The sequence below is a fragment of the Microcaecilia unicolor genome, chromosome 2 (assembly GCF_901765095.1).
Source record: "Microcaecilia unicolor chromosome 2, aMicUni1.1, whole genome shotgun sequence".
Lineage (NCBI taxonomy): Eukaryota > Metazoa > Chordata > Amphibia > Gymnophiona > Siphonopidae > Microcaecilia > Microcaecilia unicolor.
Genome location: NC_044032.1, coordinates 573,200,068 through 573,220,574, shown reverse-complemented (window position 1 = coordinate 573,220,574; position 20,507 = coordinate 573,200,068). Strand labels below are relative to the sequence as shown.

Below are 20,507 nucleotides of genomic sequence, written 5' to 3'. Positions count from 1 at the left end.
CCGTTTGATTATGCCCCTCCACATATATATATAAAAAAAAAGTTATATAAAAAATCAATAAAATTGAACATGAAAGTTAAAGATGTCATTCTGAAGAATATATATGTGAGGTTTCTTTATTGAAGAACTTGTTTATTTGAATCGAGTTAGGTACCTGAGAACTGTACACTGGCTAGAATTGTGGTATCTTATATAAATCTGATTGAAATAAGCCATTAACTTAGTATTCCAGTTGTCTTCCGCCATGAGTAACAGTTGTTTACCAGGAAAGTTGAGGTATAATAGAAGTAATCATGTATCTTCAAAGATAAGGGTTCACAAACAATTGAGGAATAAGCACTGAGCTATACATTTAAACAAAAGAAGCATGATAATTCTATTCTGCCACTCTTATTTTAATTTGAAAATTTGTATTTAATTAAATGCTTACTGATATTGACTATATATGTTTTCTTTAAGGACCATTTAATGAAACAGCAGGTAAGGGTAGACAGATGTTTCCTGGAGGCTCTAAAATGATGTCTGACCTGCAAGCAGGCTACTTCGATGCACAGTTCAAGAGGGTCTTTACTGGAGAGGGTTACTCCAACCCTATCAAACTAAGGAGACAGTATCGATTAGAGCAAGCCAAAAAAAACCTAGGCAAAGTCTTCCTTCCTTGCAGTGAGTCAAAAAAAGGGTAAGTACTGAAATAAGTGCCCATGTTAGACCTTGTTTCATACATATTAGATACATGGGCCTGAAATTCAGATGCACTTATCCACATAGCAGCACCTGCTATCCATATAATTACCAATGACTGGTGCTATCTGTCAGTTTTCAGTATCATTGTCCAGATAGTGTCTCTGAAAAATCATTACCGTACTGCCTTGCAATGGCAGAAGGAAGTAAGCCCAATCCAGTTGATTTGTGGGAAAATGGGAAAAAAATCCATGTTTTGCTTGGTATCTTTGCGGGGCACATAAAAACATAAAAGGCAATTCTATAAGCTGGCACCTAAAGTTGGACGCCAATAGTGTGCCTAGTTTATTGGCACCAATAATGGCTATTCTATAAGTAGTGTGCCTAGATCACTTAGGGGAGGTTCAATAAATGGCACCCAAAATTAGGTGTCAGGATGATCTGCGCTAAGCTAGTATTCTGCAAATACTCATACCCAAACTCTAGGTGCGAGATGTGCACTAATCTAGTATTTTGTAAAGGTTGTTCCATGCAGAGTTTGGGTATGAGTATTTACACCTGTTGCTTAACTCACAAAGCCTATTACGTAGTTACCCCACTATTAGTGCACATCTTGCACCTAGTGTTTGGGTACGAGTATTTACACCTGTTGCTTAACTCACAAAGCCTATTACATAGTTACCCCACTATCTTGCTTATCTAAGCATACTATACACCTCTACCTGGGCCTTATGGTCACTAGTTTCCCATCGATTGGTGCTGCCGGGCCCTAAATCTGCTCACTTCAAATCAAAAAGACATTTACCTTTGAATTACTTAGTCCCTAGTCTCTGAATTACTTAGTCCCTAGTCTCTGAAACAATCTGCCATCTCACATTCATATGGAACAGTCATTTCTCAGATTTAAGAAGGCCCTAAAATCCCATTTTTTTTTTCAGTTTAGCTTTTAGTGGTGTTTGGGTCTGTCAAACTGATCGGCCTCCTCCCTGCAGCTACTTTCAGCTTGGTTTGTACTCCTCTGGTGTGATTGGTCTTAACTTTCAACAAAAGTTTGGTGTTCCTTTCTTGTAGTATGTTTTTATAATTTTTGTAAACTGCCTTAACCTGTTCATCGGAATTAGGTGGTATATCAAATCTAAATAAATAAAAATAAATAAATAATGGCCATTAGGCACATAAATCCCCAGCCTACATGTACAATCTGATTGACCTTCCAGCCAGGAATTGCTCTACATCTTCTCGAACGTATCTAAACTTACATCTTCCCAACTGTAAAGGAATCAAGTACAAAACATATTATGCATCCAATTTCTCCGTTATAGGTAGCAAGCTCTGGAACACCTTACCAAGATCGATTCAAACAGTCAAGAACCATTTACCCTTCTGGAAGCTGCTAAAAACTTACCTCTTCAAGGAAGCCTACACAAAGGACTTGACTTAAATTAAGATCCTTCTGCGCCTCCAGGATCCGACCTTATGACAGAACCTGAAATACACTTCCTCTTTTACCCCTTTTTGATTTCATCCCTCTTCCAGCCATCATTATACATTCTTCCTTAATTACAACACACTATCCCAATTTACACCCTCTTCCCACTCCCTACCTCTACCACCTTCTTCCCTTACCCATCTTACTTACCCACTTTTTATTGTCCACCTCTTTATATACTATATTCAGCTGTTTTATTCATTTTGTGTTATCTTGTAAACCTGTTATATTTGTAAGCCGCATTGAACCTGCTATTAAGTGGGAAAGCGCGGGGTATAAATGTTACAATACAATACAATAAATGACATTATTCTATAACGTGCCTAAATTCTGGGAACATCTCTGACCCATCCATGCCCCTCCCATGGTCACACCCCCTTTGGAGTTATGTGCCAAAAATTTAGGCATACATGTTATAGAGTAGGGGTGGAGTAGATACGCACATAACTCCTAATTACTACCAATTAAGTGCCTAACACCAATTATTGATTGATAACATCTAATTAGCTAAGTAGATTATGCACAGATCTGTGATCACTCAAATTTGAGCACCCAACTTTGGGCGACCTATATAGTTTCCAGTGCTTAACGTGCAACTGTCAAGCAGCTGTGCATGTGGGCATGTCATGGGTATGTCGCCAAGCGATTCATGCAAGTCATAGAATACTATCAGCTATGTGCATTGTTTGGTGCACTTTGGTGCACCCACTTATGTCAGCCATTGACTTGTTATAAGTAGGCACATCTAACCTTTGGTGCACCAGTGTGGCTTTGCACTAATATTCTATAACAGCTTGGGGCACCCTTAAGCCATTACAGAATTAATGCTAAATATGCCTCTTTGTGGCAGCTAAAATGAGGCACCAATTTATATTGTTGGGCAGACTGGATGGACCATGCAGGTCTTTTTCTGCCGTCATCTACTATGTTACTATGTTTATATTGCCTTTTGCCTCTGAATTATTGGGAATCCTGACGGGGCCATGCAGAAGTCCAACATATAATTATGATGGGACATATTTCCTAGATTACAGATAGGCACTTCATTTATTTTTGAGCATAAGAGGACTTACTTCTTCCTTCTGCCATTGCAGGGCAGAATATGGGGGTGGAGTAAAGGTGGTTATTGGTGTCCTAACTTTATCTGGTTAGCAATCCAGATAGTGGGCTCAATATCACTTCTGTTCGGATAGTGGCGATGGTCAGTAGGCATTTAAAAGAAACACTGACCACGGCAACTGAGTATCAGCTTGATAAGGGAATTTTTCCTGATGGACTTGGATGTTGCAATTTTCATAAGTTGGTAACATAATTTAGAAGGCACAGACATGAAGGTTAACAAAGACAAAAAAAATGTAAGGTGATACTTTTTTTCTCCAGTTAATACTCACATGTGGGTGACATCATCCACGTTGCCCAGTGATGCATGGCGGCAGAAGTTGTGACACACTTCTCTCACTGTGGGAAGCAGCAACCAGCGTTGGGTCTCTGTCCAGCAGGATTCAGCCTTGCTGGGGGCGGACAGTCCTCTTCCTGCCAAGCAGGAATTTCCCTGTGCTGCTTGCACACAAGCACATTCTCCTCAGCATTCTTTCCCCGACACAGCTCCTTCTAGTTCCTCAGCGGCCATTTTAAACCCCGTGTCTAAAACTTCAGGGGTGCTTCCGTCCGCGTTACAGCTGCTGTCCTCGTCGGGGGGATAATATCTGAGGCTGCTGGGGGGGTTCTGGGGCCCCAGAAGCTGGGGAGGCCTTTACCCCTGAATTCATTTTATTATTGCACCAGGCATGTATGCTTAAGCTGTCTAGTCAACAGAAACTGCCATCTCTGCCACTCTGCCCCATGATGGCCTTGAGAGTGACGTCCGAGGCCTTCCACAAAGGTTCAAACCGCTTGCCCTGCATCGCTCGAAGCACCAAGTTGAGGCTCCACTCTGCACAGGGGCGCTGGGGCTTAAGATGACTAGCCCCTCGTAAGAGGCACACAACATCCAGATGCACAAGCACTTCTGAAACCCCTCTTGCAAGAACGCCAACATCTGCGGCAGAGACGCTGCTGCTGAAGACACTACCTGTGCTGAGCACCATGCCTCAAAAGTCTGCCAAACTCGAGCATATGCCATAGTGGTAGAACATTTCTGTTTCTGTGTCCAAATAGCCCTTCTCAATCTTGACCTTTCAAGGGCCAGGCCATAAGACCAAAGCAGGAGACATTCTCTATCTGCACTCAGCCCCTGGACCAGCAGGCCGGGAGACAGGGACAGGCGCAGCGGCTCGGTGACCAGAAGTCAAACCAGATCCACATACCACAGACGCCGGAGCCAGTCTAGAGCTACCAGAATGACCAAGCCCTGATGAGACTGGATCCGGTGCAACACTGTCCCAATCATCGGCCATGGCAGAAAGCTGTAGAGGGGCTCCACCTCTGACCAGGGCCTGAGAAGAGCATCCAAACCCTCTGAACCGAACACCTGCTAAAGAACCTGGTGACTTTGGTGTTGACCTTTGTTGCATTGAGGCCCATCACCGGTGTGCCTCATCTCTGCTCAATACTCCTGAAGACAGCCGCCAATAGCTCCCGAAGACAGCCGCCAATAGCTCCTAATCGCCCAGATCCTGTAGCATCCTGCTGATATAGTCCGCTTGTACTTCGACCCTTCTCGCAATGTGGGTTGTCAAAATGCACAGCATATGGCTCTCTTCCCACTGCAGCAGGCACCATGCTTCTGCTACCAGAGGCACACTTTGAGTGCCTTACTGACAATTTATATACGCCACCACCATTGTGTTGTCTGAGAGCACCCAAACCAGTTTGCTCTCCAACAGCTCACAAAAGACTCAGGGAGCCCTTGAAATCACCTGGAGCTCCATGCGATCAATCGACCAATGCGCTTCCACTGGCGTCTAGAGACCCTGCGGGTAGCGGTGTAGACAATGAGCTCTCCAGCCCGACAAGCTGGCATCTGTAACCACCATAATCCACTGAGGAGACACTAATGGCATGCCCTTACGCAGGCTGGCAGGAAGAAGCCACCAGCCCATATTGCTCCTTACCTGAGGCATCCAACGGAGACGCACATTGTAATCCTGCGACACCAGTGACCACAGGCACAACAATGACTGCTGCAATGGGTGCATGTGCACTCTCACCCAGGGCACTACTTCCAGGGTCACTGCATGAACCCCAGCACTTGCACATAGTCCCACAAACATGGGCTTGACATCCAAACCAGACAGCGAATCTGCCCCTGCAGATTGCCTTGCCGCTGCTCCGGAAGAAACATCCGGTCCTGAGCTGTATCAAAATGCACCCCCAGATGCTCCAGAGTCTGGGTGGTAATCAGGTGACTTTTTTTGAAAAATTGATCACACACCCCAGGGCTTGCAACAGTGCAATCACCAGGAGGTAGCATGGCAACACTCCTGCTCCTAGTGGCTATGTCATCAGCTCGTTAGGTATTCGAGCTGCAGGCTCTATCCTGTAGGGATTCATTTCTCCGGTTTTCAGATTTTGGAATGACTATTCAGACAGTTCCATCTTTCATGCCTTATTGTTTCTTTTGATCCTAACAGAAAGGGGGGGGGGGGTGGTCGCCATCGGGAAACGCATAATCTCCAGTTGTCTGGCAGATTGCATTTTTTTCACTTATGCCCAAGCTGGGCTGACTCTTGAGGGTTATGTCATAGTGAGAGAGCCATGGCTGCATCAGTAGCCCATTTGAGGTCAGCCTCTATAGAAGAAATTTGCAAGGCTTCAACATGGTCTTCAGTCCACACATTCACATCTCACTATTGCCTTGAGCAAGATACCTGACGCATTGGTCAGCTTGGACCGATAGTTCTGCAGAATTTGTTTGGGGTCTACAATCCAATTCCACCCTCCTAGGCCTGTTTTGTTCTGTTACAGGCTGCACCCTCATATAGTATGTATATAGTTTTAGGTTGATTACTATTTTGAACTTGCCGTTGCGAGTTTCATTTGTCCTATTGTTGTTGTTTTTGCTAAGCCTAGTAGCTAGGGATTCCCACATGTGAGTATTAACTGGCCTGCATGTCCTCGGAGAAAGTGAAGATACTTACCTGTAGCAGGTCGTGTCCGAGGCGAGGACAGTAGGCTATTCATTCTCACATACCCTTCTACCTCCCCTTGGAATTGTTTTTGTATTGCTATTGTACTGTACTGTTGGTCCCGCACTCTCTTAAAACGTTCCACACCGGCGACGTGGATGACATCACTCACATGTGAGAATTAATGACCTGTTCTTGGAGAAAACCTGCTACAGGTAAGTATCTTCACTTTTCTATACTGACAATCCATTTCTTGGCTAGGTTTTGGGAGCTAACACTTTTTCCCAGGTCAGACCAGAGTGAGCTAAAGAAGACATTAGCAAAAAATATTAGTGAATCAAAAAAAAAAAAATTCCAATGATAGTCTGAATGTAAAAGGTGTGTGTTTGGGGGGGGGGGGGCAGGGAGAGGGGGTAATCAGAGGTGACAGAAAGTAATATTTTGACTCTTAATGAGTTTAAAGCATAGATCTTTCTTGTCAGTTCCAAAGCATCAGAAAATTTGAATTTTAAAAGCCTTCAGCTCCAGGATAGTTTAAAATTTTCCTTGAGTATCCTGATCATAAGGTTATTGATTTGGTTTGTGGTTTGACCCCAAAGAGTGCATCCTTGCATAAGCATAATGTTACAGACCACGAAGCTTACCAAGGTGACCAAGCAGACAGAGAAGGGGAGGAGTACTTTTGGGACCAGACCAGTGCATGATTGACCTTATCAGAATACTTAACAGAAAATTTAGTTTTTCATAACAATGTAAAATATACAAACAGGTGTGAACTTTGACACACATTAACTACAACAAAACACAAGAATTCAATTTTTATTTTCATTTGTTTCTCTCCCTCTACTCCACAATCTTCTGCCAGGCAATAGATAAACCTGTGTAACCCTATTTTGCCCAGGTGTGCATCAGGAGGACTATTTTAAGTTCTACTAGGAACCAGTGCAGCGCTGGCTAGATATAGGCTCTGTTACTGTTTACCCACTCCTCTTCTCTAGTGCCTGGCTGAGCTAGTCAGTCATTAGCTCCCATTACTTCCGTAGTGAAATGGCTAGGGAGCAGGAGCTAAAGACCAACTCCCCAAGGGCTTGGTATTTATATTACCCCAGTTGACTCCTCATTTCACTATCATTCAAAGGAGAAAGGCCCTATGGATAAGAGTGCACCTACTTTTACAAGTGATTTGTGTCTAGGTTTTCTGGGGGCATAGTTTGGGCTGAGCAAAGATGGAGTGGCAAAGTATGCACATACACAGGGTACATGCACAAATGTACTTCTTTTTCAGAGCAGGTGTAAATTTGTGTGTGAGAATTTGCTGTTGGGATTGGTTCTGGGAGCCTATTTTATTAAGCTCAAATTGATTTTTATTGAATGTTAAACAACAAAAGAATAATGAACAATGAACAAACAAGTGAAACATAATTTGATGTGACAATATATATATGATAATATATTTTGATTTTTCAGCAATGTTACGCTTATCTTTCCATTTAGAAAATACTGTTTTTAATGCTACCGATCAAAATGTCAAAAGCTTCTTGTTTTCAGTGGAAAGATGGTCAGATAAAGAGAGCAAAATGTAATAATTTTTTACAGCAATATAGGTTTAACAGGTAAAATAAGAGATACCCGCTCTCATACTGCAGACCAAAGAGGTTGTAAATTAGCACGTGAATAAATCACTAGAAGACCAACAATGATTAGAGTGTGTGTTACCTATCTTATTCTGTTTTACTGGGATCCACATAACTTTATGCATCATGAAAAAATAAGGATTGTAATGGTGAAGCAGATGCTAACAGTCTATTGGTCTTAGACCAAAAGAGTGAGGATTCACCTAAGTGTAATGCTTCTAGTAGTACCCTAAATATTTCAGGAGATGAGGAGTTACATGTAGATTTAGAGGGGCATTTTCAATATGTCTAAATCTAATTTTGGATGTTTTAAGGATAACACCCAAAAATCCAGTAGCGAACATGGCTATTTTCAAACCAGAAAAACGTTCTTTTGTTTCGAAAATGGCCATTGACTAGATGTTTTTGTGCTCAGTGCATCTATCTTTTTGGACCATTTTTGAAAAAAAGAAAAAGTCCAAGGGAAAACCCGCACAAAAAAAAGCCATTAGGCTGTATGGGGGGGGGGGGGGGGGCAGCATTCTTAGTAGACTGGCACTAAAGGGGGCACTGCAATGGACTTCACATAAAAGACCCCAGGTACACATCTCACTGTTACCCCCTTATATTGTATGGGGAGCCCTCCAAAACCGACCAAAAACCTACTGTACCCAACTGTACACCACTAAAGTAGCCCTTAGGTCTGCAGGTATCACCTATAAGTGGGTTCAGAAGGTTTTTGGTCGGTTTTGGAGAGCTCACACTTTCTACCCCAAGTGTAACAGTGGGATATGGGCCTAGGTCCCCTTCTCTACAGTGCACTGGACTGACCACTAGGCTACTCCAGAGACCTGCTTGCTTCTGTAGTAGGACTGGCTATAACATCTGAAACCAGGGCTGCCGAGAGGGGGGTGCAGGGGGGGAAATATTCCCTGGGCCCAGGCCTCCAAGGGAGGTCTGGTGCCGGAGTCTCTCTCTCTCTCTCTCTCTCTCTTTCCTGCTCCTGACGGGACCCGAGTGATTGCTTCCCGACAGGAGCAGGAGAGAGAGAACTCCAGCGCCGGGCCCCCCTTGGAGGCTGGGGAGGACCCGGAGCTTCCTCCAGCACTGCTCTGCTGAGTGGCTGCTTTTCCTCTGAGGCGAGCATGCCCTGAGAAGAAAAGCAGCCATTGGGGCAGGCAGTCAGTGCTGGAGGAAGAAGTCTTCTGCTGGCGGGGCCTCGGAATCCCCGCCAGCCAAGGTATTTCCTGTTGTGGCAGCGATGGGGGGGGGGCGGCAGTGATTGGGTGGGGGTGGCAGCGGATGACGATTGTGGGGGAGGGGGGGGCAGCAGCAGCCCTGTCCCGGGCCTGGCGGTGGCAGCCCTTGCCCTGGCCCGGTTCAGTCTCTCAGCGGTCCTGTCTGAAACTGTCATAGTGGCTGGTATGTTCTGTTTCTTTGACATCTTTAGGGGGTGGAAGGGGGTCAGTGACTACTGGGGGAGTAAGGGGGGATCATACCTTAATCCCTCCAGTGGTCAATTGGTCATTTAGGGCACCTTTTTGTGACTTAGTCGTGATTGAAACAGGTCTAGACTAAACCAAAGCATCTAACTTTTAACCCCAGGCGTTTTTTCTTAAATTATGGCAGAAAAAAAGTCCAAGTTTTGGGAACGCCCAAATCCTGGCCCCGAGACCCCCCCCCCCACACACACTTTTGTGACTTGGATGCACGGCATATGAACTGCATGGAAAACTGTCTTAAAAATTGGTTTAGAAAATAGCGATTTGGATGTTTTGGCAAAAAAACAAACAAACAAAAAAACAAGAACAAAAAATGCCCATCTGCTGCTTTGTGCCACTTTTTGGATGTTTTCTGCTTTGAAAATGAGCCCCATAATATTTTTAGATATTAAATATGAACGGTTGTATATTTATTAATTAGGATTTATTATGTTGAAAGAATTGTGAGGTGGGTAGAGAGAACTTGCTTTATAGGATCTCAAAGGAGCTAATCAAGTTCTCATATATAAAGGGGCATTTTCAATATGACTTCTAAATCTGATTTTGGACATTTTGCTAAAAACGTCCAAAACTCAAGTGATGAACATGGCCATTTTCGAACCTGAATAATGTCTATCTTTTTGTTTTGAAAATGGCCATTTCCTAGATGGTTTTAGACGTTTTGAGCTCAGTATCTCGCCGCACCTTATGCCTGGAATAGGCTTCCTGAGCTATTACGTCTAGCTCCATCCCTTACTGCCTTCAAATCCGGGCTAAAGGCCTACCTGTTTGATGCTGCTTTCGACTCCTGACTTGTAACTTTTATCTTATCCTTATGTGTCCATCTGTCTGTCCTTCCCTTATCCTTTTTGGTCCTGTCTGTTTGTCCTGATTTAGATTGTAAGCTCTTTTGAGCAGGGACTGTCTTCTTCATGTTCAATTGTAAAGCGCTGCGTACGACTGGTAGCGCTATAGAAGAGATTTATAGTAGTAGTAGTAGTAGTAGTATGTTTTTCTTTTATGATAATTTTTTGAAAAAAGAAAAAGTCCAAGGGAAAAATGCACAAAAACAAGCAATTGGGGCATGTGTGTGTGTGTGTGGGGGGGGGGGGGGGGCAACATTCTTAGTAGACTGGCCACACAGACATCCTACCCTAGGGACCGCTGCAGTGGACTTCACATAGAAAGTCCCAGGTACACTACTCATTGTTACCCCCTTCTATTTTATGGGGAGCCCTCCAACACCCACCAAAAACCTACTGTACCCAACTGTAAACCACTACAATAGCCCTTATGCCTCAAAGTGTCACCTATATGTGGGTACAGTTGGTTTTTGGTGGGTTTTGCAGGGTTCACACCACAAGTATAACAGAGTGGGATATTGGCCTTGGTCCCCTTCTCTACAGTGCACTGCACCAACTACTAGGCTACTCCAGGAATGGCCATAACATATGACGTTGTCATAGAGGCTGGTATGTACTGTTTCTTTCACCTCTTTGGGGAGTGGGAGGGGGTCAATGACCATTGAGATAGTAAGGGTTGGTCATGCCTTAATCCCTCAGTGGTCACCTGGTCACTTAAGGCACCTTTTTCTGACTTATTCTTGATTGAAACAGGTCCAGACCAAAATGCCCAGCTTTTAGCCCTGGGCATTTTTGCTTTGTTCCATTATGGCTGGAAAATGTCCAAGTTGTGGGAACACCCAAATCCTGCCCCCGACACACCCTGACATGCCTGCCCCCTTGTGATATGGACACACTGCAGATGAACTTCATAGAAAAACATCTTAAAAATGTGTTTCAAAAATAGCAAATAGCAATTTGGATGTTTTTGCAAAAAAACATGTCCATCTGCTACTTTGTGCTTCTTTTTGGATGTTTTTCTATTTCAAAAATGAGCCCCATAATATCCTTCAAAAGATAAATACCACAGTTAATCCATATCCTATATAATAAAAAGCACCTCCAAAGTTCTGAAGCCGAGAAAGTGAAGCCTTGAAGCATTCGTGCGCTCTGTAAGGCTCCATCTCCTGAACTGACGACACGTAGTTCCGGGTACGTCACCTGCAGCACTGACCAACCGCATGACAGCAGCACGAGGCCCCGCCCTCGCCGCAAAGCCATGCCCCCCCCAGGTTACTACCACCGCTCACCCCTCCACCCCCCCCCCCCGAAGTTGCCACCGGTCCCCCCTCCCAAACTTTCAAACACACACACAAACCCTCCCCACTCTCCCCACTACAGTCCCGAGTCTGACCACTGCTGCCGCGCCGCACCCCCCCCCTCGAGGTCACCACTCGCCTTCCACTGCGCCTCCCACCCAGAATTTAAAAGTCATCCCTCCGAGTTCCAGACCCCCCTCCCTCCCTCCGACTCAGTTCCAGCCACCCCTCTCCCTCTGACTCATTTCCAGACAGACCTCTTCTCCCACAACAGTCCTTTGCGTGCCCCTTGGAAACGAACAGCTGTTGTTTGCTGTAGCCCTTCACATCTCTCTCTATAAGAACCCAACAACACTTACCACATTAAATGCCCCTTGCCACTCCCTCCCATTTCGCAAGCCCGGAAACCCACCAACCCCCCTCCCCCCATTTACAAAAAAAAAAAAAAAACAAGGGACAGCTGTTACAGATGAAGAGGGAGGAGGGGGTACCCTGGAAGGGGGGGACGACCCTGGAACTTCGAGGGAGGGAGGGAGGGAGGGAGGGGGTACTCTCGAACTGAGAGGGGAACCCTGGAACTGGGAGGGAGAGAGGAACCCTGGAACTGGGAGGCAGAGGGGGACGAACCTGGAACTCACAGGGAGGGAGGGAAGGGGGACCCTGGAGCTGGTAGGGCACTGGAACTGGGAGGGAGGGAGGGGGACCCTGGAACTGGTAGGGCACTGGAACTGGGAGGGAGGGAGGACCCTGGAACTGGGACGGAGAGAGGGAAGGGGGCCCCTGGGAGGGAGGGGGCACCCTGGCACACACTCTCATTCTCACACACACACTCACACACAGTCTCACTCTCTCTCTCTCACACAGTCACTCTCACACACTCGCACATTCACTCTCTCTCTCACACAGTCACTCTCACACACACTCTCTCAAACATACACACTCCAAGGAAAACCTTGCTAGCACCCGTTTCATTTGTGTTAGAAACGGGCCTTTTATACTAGTAAGCTAATAAATGTGTTTACATTTTATACATATAAGGGGATTATTCCATAGCGGTGCTTCTAAAAGTTGTAGCAATAGGACAAGAACAAAATACAATCTAAATTAACAGCTAACAAAGTATCATGAATAATGTGAATTTTATCAATATTTCAGATTTTTACTGAGCCAATTTTGCATACTCTGTGCTCCAAAATAGATTATGCTCCTAATTTAGGAACTCAAATTTAAGAGCATAACCTTTATAGAATACGGTCCACAGCTGTTAACATATACAATTTTCTTTACAGGTATTAGTACTGACCCCAATGGGCTCACAATCTAAGTATATATTGTACCTGCTGGGCAATGGAAGGCTAAGGGCCCCTTTTACCAAGCTGTGGGGGCCTGCGCTGGCATCAGCATGTGTTTTTCACACGTGCTGAAGCTCCCTTTTACTGCAGCGGGTAAAAGGGAAGTCTCTCCTGCAGGAAATGGCCATGCGGCAAGTAAAGCACTTGCTGCGCAGCCATTTCTTAGGGAGCCCTTACCATCACCCATTGAGGTGGCAGTAAGGGCTCCTGCGCTAACCCAGCAGTAACCAGGTAGCACATGGCACTGTCCGATTACCGCCTGGTACACTCCGGTGCTACAAAAGTAAATATATGTTTGTAATGCTGGATATGACGGCTCACTAGAGGTGGGAAGTACCGCCGGGCTGCTGCGGTAGCCCGGCAGTACTTCCTGTTTAGTGAGCGGTAAGCCCACCGCTAAGTAAAAGGGGCCCTAAGTGACTTGCCCAGGGGCTGCAGAGGGAATTGAACCCCAGGATCCAGTCTCCACTGTAAAGAGTCAGGTTTCAAATTGTAGAAAATGATTTTTAAGCTATGTTATATCAGCCTAGATACCCTTAATTGCTGCATTGTTTTTGGTTATGCGGTGATGTTGTTAAGCTGATCTGTAATGTCTGGTGGAGTGCTGGCACCATCTTTGTTAGTTGGTGTTTTGCAAGGAGACACCAGCTTGGGGTTTTGTCTTTTAACTCTGGAATTCATGTTGAAAGCGGCTTCAGTCTTGTTTTACTTTTGAGAAGACATCTTCATAAGGTTAGTATGGATTAAAAAAAAAATCACACCTGGAATTTCAATTTTCATTGTTTTTAAAGCTGTACCTGCGGAGTCTTCTCATACACCACCACTCAGCAGCTGCACTTGAGCACCTCCCGGGAGCCTATTTTGTAATAACATATAGGTGTAAATGTTTGAGAAATATCTGTCACCATGAAATTGTAGTCAGAAGTGCCTGCATGATTTTCAGGAGAGTCTGCTATCCTTGCTCCTGGTCTTTTCTTGTAAATTTTATAGACATGTGATTGTTTTTGCCACTTCAGCTGCTTGAATCAAGTGCAAGGTTCAATATGCTTCCACTTTCTGTATTTTTACAATAAAAAAACAACCTTTTTGCCAAAATAGTTGGGTGGTACCCAGAGTAAAAGTGGAACACCGTCTCACTAGTTTATAGAATCATTTGACCTCTTAATGGAAAATTTAAATTAATCTAAGAAGTCAGGACTTTGGAAATTAAGGGGGTCTTTTACTAAAGGTTGGCTCGAGTTATCTGCATCAGGTCCCATTTTATTCCAATGGGCCCTGCTGCAGATAACTCTAGCTAATCTTTAGTAAAAGTCCCCCTAAAATTCTCTGACACTTTAGAACTGATAAGAAAGAACTGATCATGTGCTTTTCCATTTATTATAGGTCAAAACATTCTTTATACTGCCACCTTCTGATTACTGACTGTATCAGACTCCCCTACCCTTCTTTAACTTTCACACTATCATTATAATGCTTTTTATGATTCACTCATATTTTCTGGTAAAATGTCATCTTTCGCCCATTTTGTTCTGTTCTTGCAGGGATAATTGTCATTTTATATTAGTAGGTTGAATATAGAATGTTATTATGTTGAGAAGACACATTTCAGAAGCATTTCTGTGCACACAACAAGGTTTATTTTATATATTGTTCGTTTGTTGATTATAGAATGTGATTATAAAATGTTATGTTCAAGAAGACAAACTTCACAGGCATTTCTATGCACAAAATAGGGTTTAATGTATAGAAATTGGGCTTTTGAAAATTGCTTAACTTATATGCATGTATGCATATGTGCATGTAGCCAATATACATATAAGTACAGTAGAACTTGTTATATGGGACTTTTGGGGACCATCAAAAATAGTGTCTGATATTGGGGTCCGTTATATCCAAACAAGGAACTTTTAACACTCAATGAAAGCTTACAAAAGGTCTTTCTTTAAACCTAGGTTTATTGTAAACAAAACAATATATATAAAGTACAGTATTGTATAGACAAATGCAAATATAGATGCAAAGTCTAACAACACATTTCAGTTAAAATAGTCTGAAAGAGATGTTTATTTAAGACAACTCTGACGCCTAGGGACCATTTTACTAAGACGCGTAGGCGCCTACTCGTGCCGAATGCACATCATTTTGGAGTTACCGCCCAGCTTCTGCGTGATCCATTTCATTTTTGATGTGCATCTGCTACGTGCGGCAGAAAATATTTTTTATTTTCTGGTGCGCAGCGAAAATTGGGTTGTACCTCTGACTTGACACGTGTAGGAGATGACCGCATGGTTAACACAAGAGACCTTACTGCTAAGTCAATGGCTGGCGGTAAGGTCTCAGACCCAAAATGGACACACGTCAATTTTTATTTTGCCACATGTCCATTTTCTGAGAAGTTCCGAGAGAAGAGGACATTTCTCTGGTAAGTGAATGCTATTTTGCTTTGTGCTTTGGGAACTTAAATATTGGGGTTTAAAGGAGGAATGTAGGTTAGTGTTAGGCAAAATAAAAATATAAAAATCAAATTTTATCAACTAATCTCCATTATGCCACTTAATTTTAAAAACTTTGTACCACAGCATTAACAGATAGAATCTAGCAGGCACTGCAGGATCTAGTTTAGTATTAAGGGGGAATAAAAAGAGAGAGAGAGAAAAGCAAGCATCATTAACTAGTGGGGGGGGGGGGGGGAATAATCAAACAGGGTACCCACGTTTTCCTGAGGTTGTCTTTTTTTTTTTTAGTACGGGTGAAGGACATCCAAGTGTTAGGTGCCTTTTCTATGCCTCCGTCCCTGTGACAGGCAGTTGAGGACGTCCTAAATGAGGATGTTTCTGTGAGAAGGACGTCCATGCCTTTGCTATGCCTCCGACAACCCCTTTATTTATTTGGATTTTGGATCACAAGTAGCAGCAGTGGGATTTGAACTGGCCACCTCTGGATTGCAAGACCAGTGCTCTAACCACTAGGCCAATCCTCCACTCCACTTGAAATTTGGCTGTCCCTTTGGGGAGGGGGCAGTTCAGGACGTCCAAAATGTTTTAAAGAAGGACATCCACGTCTTCGCTATGCCTCCGCTGACACACACACACCTCCCCCCCAGGGACCTGCATACTGCTGTGATGGACCCCTGAGTATGATATTTGAGGCTGGCAAAAAAAGTTTTGAAAGTTGTTTTTTTCAGAGTGGGAGGGAGTTAGTCACCACTGGGGGAGTCAGGGAAGGTCATCCTCGATTCCCTCCAGTGTTCATCTGGTCAGTTCGGGCACCTTTTTGAGGTTTGGTTGTAACAAAATGGACCAAATAAAGTCGGCCAAGTGGTCATCAGGGACGCCCTTCTTTTTTCCATTATCGCTCGAGGACACCCATCTGTTAGGCATGCCCCAGTCCCGCCTTCGCTACGCCCCCGTGAACTTTGGTCTTCCCTGCGAAGGGAAGCAGTTAGGGACACCCAAAATCGGTTTTCGATTATGCCGATTTGGGTGACCCTGAGAGAAGGATGCCCATCTCCCGATTTGTGTTGAAAGATGGGGTGCCCTTCTCTTTTGAAAATAAGCCTGATAGTCCTTTCCCCATAGTTTTAAACTGAAATTTTCTCTAGAAATAGGCATTTTTCCCATAGTTTTAAACTGAAATCTTTTCTAGAGGTAGAAACTAAACAGCCAAGATCTCTTGTTCTAAAAGGCAGTTATTTTTTGTTCCTTGGCTGCTGGAGAGGTAGCTCATCCAGCGACCTCAATTAAGTGTTAATTAAGGTGTGGAGAAGTAGAATACTTGCATAGGTTGCTGAGTCAGCTTCAAAGAGCCTGTTTAAAAAAGGCCCCTTAGATTCAAAACTATATAAAGAGGAAAGGTCCCACTGAACTTTCTTTCTGAGAAGTTCCGAGAGAAGAGGCCATTTCTCTGGTAAGTGAACGCTATTTTGCTTTGTGCTTTGGGAACTTAAAGGTTGGGGTTTAAAGGAGGAATTGTAGGTTAGTGTTAGGCAAAATAAAAAATATAAAAAGCAAATTTTATCAACTAATCTCCATAGTCTTTTCCACTTAGTTTTAAAAACTTTGTACCATGGCATTAACAGAATCTAGCAGGCACTGCAGGATCTATTTTAGTCTTCCCACCCAACCCTAGGACAACTCTTCATTTATAGTCAGTTATTGTAATTAGGGTAACAAGCAAGGAGTGCTTTTACAGAGTTTTAAATACATTTCATTACCATCTAAGAAGGAAACACTAAATAAATCATACAATATACTATATAAACTAAAAGACACTTTTATATTAGGCTAATATCCTTAATTCTGTAGCAAGTTTTAAATGATTGAAAAACTAAAAAAACACTAAGATGGAGTCAGCAGTCCAGCAGTGAGAGGGGTGCTATCCAGTCTTTTGCATTGAGTGTCACATGTATGATTATCTCCCAGTTGGTGAGATGTCATATGTGTGTGTCCGATGCAAAGAGCTCCTAGCTCTCAGAGAACGTGTCCGTTCTCTTGAGGCTAGAGTAGCAGACTTGGTGGCACTGCCACCGGCTGCCCAGGATGTAAATTTGTTCGGCTATGAGGAGGTCTTCAGCTGGCGGAGCTTGGGAATCTCCACCAGCCACACTAAAGAAGAAATAATTTGGGGTAGGCCTGAGCCTAAAGTGGGTGGGCTGTGGCTATGCCACTGTCCCAGACATCTTTGATAGACACATCTGAAAATCTTACAGAATTAACTGCCAGCCTTCCTCCACTGTCTCCTGAGACAGACTACAACATATCTTGTTCTTCTCCAGCCTGTTGCCTCAGTCCAACTCCAGTTGTGAGCACCTCACTCAGCAATTCTTTCACCAGAGGGGCACTCTCAATAGAGGGGGGGGGGGGGTCAGCGTTCCTCTCTTCGTTCTGTTTATGTGCCCCATCTTCTGATGCCGGAATTAACGGAGCTATGTGCCCTCTAAACACACCAATGGTGGAAGCTGGTCTGGTGGAATCAGATGTTTCACCTGAAGTCGTCAGCGCATAGCACATATTTTCAAGGGGGGCATACATAGGGGTGAAGCATTGGCAGGACCCAAACTTATGTGTATAACATGCAGAACATTGTAAGTTAGCACTTTGGTATTAACATTTACTAACTCTATGGCTGGCATAAGTGATCATGCCTTTATATGTATATACCTATGTGCGTGTTCTATAAAGGAATGTAAGTACCTATGTTCCTTTATAGAATAGGCTCCTACCAGGTGCCTTGTTATAGAATTGCCCCTTTAAGGGGTAATTCTATAAGGAATCACCTAAAGTTAGGTGGCATAAACATATGTAAATGCCAGTATTCTAGTCATGTATGTGCATATGTACACATCTACACACACAAATAGCAATAATCTGGATATGTGCTGTTCTGTAAGTATGCAATTCCCAAAGTTCTCTCATTCACTATATCTATCTATCTATCTATCTATCTATCTATCTATCTATCTATCTATCTATCTATCTATCTATCTATCTATCTATCTAAATTATAAATCACAAATCACTTTTCAAGTCCACTTTTCTTCCAATACAATCTTTTGAATACTGTTCCAAAATGGTAGAGGATATTAAGTACTTATCTTAATATTAAAGTTTCTTCATCATGAAACCACAGAAAATAAACTTCTGACATAGCACTATGTTTCACAGTGGGCTGCATCAGGGAAGTATTCTTTGTGAAAGAAATAATCCATTGTTAGTGTCTTTCAACCCGCTTGCATAATAATTAAAAAAAAACCTTCATCAGTTCACAACTTATATTTTTCTCCTTCACTACAGGCACATTATCATGTTCATTGTAACAACGTCATTAAAAAGATGGTGATGGCATCTGACAGACATCATATTGAAAATGCCCCTCTCTATAGTTTAAGTCCAAATTTGGATGTTTTGCGAAAAACGTCAAAAATCTGAATAGAAGAGAAGGTCATTTTCGAAAGAGAAAAATGTCTATCTTCTGTTTTCGAAAAATTCGGTTCCGAACAACGTTTTGTGATTTGGACGTTTTGTTTTTTTGTTCCATTTTTGGAAAAAAAAAAAGTTCAAGTGCAAAACGGACAAAATCAAGCCATTGGGATGTAGGAGGAGCCAGCATTTTTTAGTAGACTGGTCCCCCTGACATCCCAGGACAGCAATAGAGCATCCTAGGGGGCACTGCAGTGGACTTCATAAATTGCTCCCGGGTACACATCTCACCATTGTTCCCTTATCTTGTATGCTGTACGCCACTACCATAGCCCATACAGATGATGTGGGTACAGAGGATTTCTAGTGAGTTTTGGAGGGCTCACAGTTTCCACCGCAAGTGTAACAGGTAAGGGGAGGTAGGAGCCTGGGTCGACCTGTCTGAAGTGCACTGCACCCAACACTAGACTACTCCAGGGACCTGCATGCTGTTCTAATGGACCTGAGTATAACATCTGAGGCTGGTATACAGATTGGTAAGTAATGTTTTTCATCACATTTTGGGGGTGGGGGGGTGGGAGGGGGTTAGTGACCACTGGGGGAATAAGGGGAGGTCATTCCTGATTCCCTCCAGTGGTCATCTGGTTATTTAGGGCACCATTTTGTGCCTTATTCGTAATAAAAACAGGTCTAGCTCAAAACGTTTTAGTCCTGGACATTTTTGTTTTGTTCCATTATGGCTGAAAAACGTCTAAGTCTTAGGAACGCACAAGTTCTGCCCTGAACACGCCCCTGGCACTCCCCATTGAGATTTGGATGCACTTCTGATGGACTTCAGAGAAAAAGTAGGTTTCAAAAATGCTGATTTGGACATTTTTGTGAGAAAAACGTCCAAATGCAGACATGCCACTTTTTGGACGTTTTTCTCTTTTGAAAATGAGCTCGCTAGTCATCTAACCAGAATCAACCAACCAATTTATACCAGCAGCATCCAATCCAATTCTTCATTCAGGGATCCTTTTACTAAAGTACCCCGAAAAGTGGCCTGTGCTGGTGTAGACGCATGTATTGGACGCGCACAGGTCCATTTTTTAGCGCACCTGCAAAAAAAGGACCTTTTTTTGGCCAAAAATGGATGTTCAACAAAATGAAAATTGGCACTTGTCCATTTCGGCCGGAGACATTACCACCACCCATTCACTTAGAAGTAAGGTCTCACGCATTAACCGGGCGGTAATCATCAGCGAGCATACAATGCCAATTACCACCCAGTTAGCGTCGTGTGCCAGAAAATAGTGGACATGCATAAAAAATGAAATTACCACCCGGGCCATGCGGTAGCCAGGTGGTAGTTCTGAATTGTCGCAAATTGGGCACACGTAGGCGCCTATGTGGCTTAGTAAAAGGGCCCTTCAGTCCTCTTGTGGCTACTGTTTGTAATTCAAATATCCATTACTGTTCCTTGTAATTTAGCAATCATCATAGGAGCCAACTTTTCAAAATTATTGGGGGTGCTAAGCCCAATGAAAATAACCCCTCCCTGGACACATACAAGGAATTTTCTCAATATTGGGGGTGCTCAAGCACCCACAGAGTCGGCTCCAATGGCGATCATTCATAATCACCACTCTTCTGTCCACATATTACAGAGTCTAAACATTCCAAATGTATGTCAGTAGCAAGATGCTTTTCTTGAAGCCAATGAGATACTAATGGAGCTGAAATTTGTTCATTTTTAATACAGG

General features: G+C 43.5%; 1 protein-coding gene across 1 annotated transcript in view; it reads left to right on the top strand.

Annotated features, from left to right (window-relative positions):
• The window catches only part of C2H4orf47 (chromosome 2 C4orf47 homolog), a 74,209-nt gene that overhangs the window by 20,222 nt on the left and 33,480 nt on the right, over nucleotides 1-20,507 (top strand). The window contains exon 3 of the mRNA XM_030192650.1: nucleotides 460-679. Coding sequence (XP_030048510.1) covers nucleotides 460-679 — 220 coding nt within the window. The remainder of the gene's footprint in view (nucleotides 1-459; nucleotides 680-20,507) is intronic.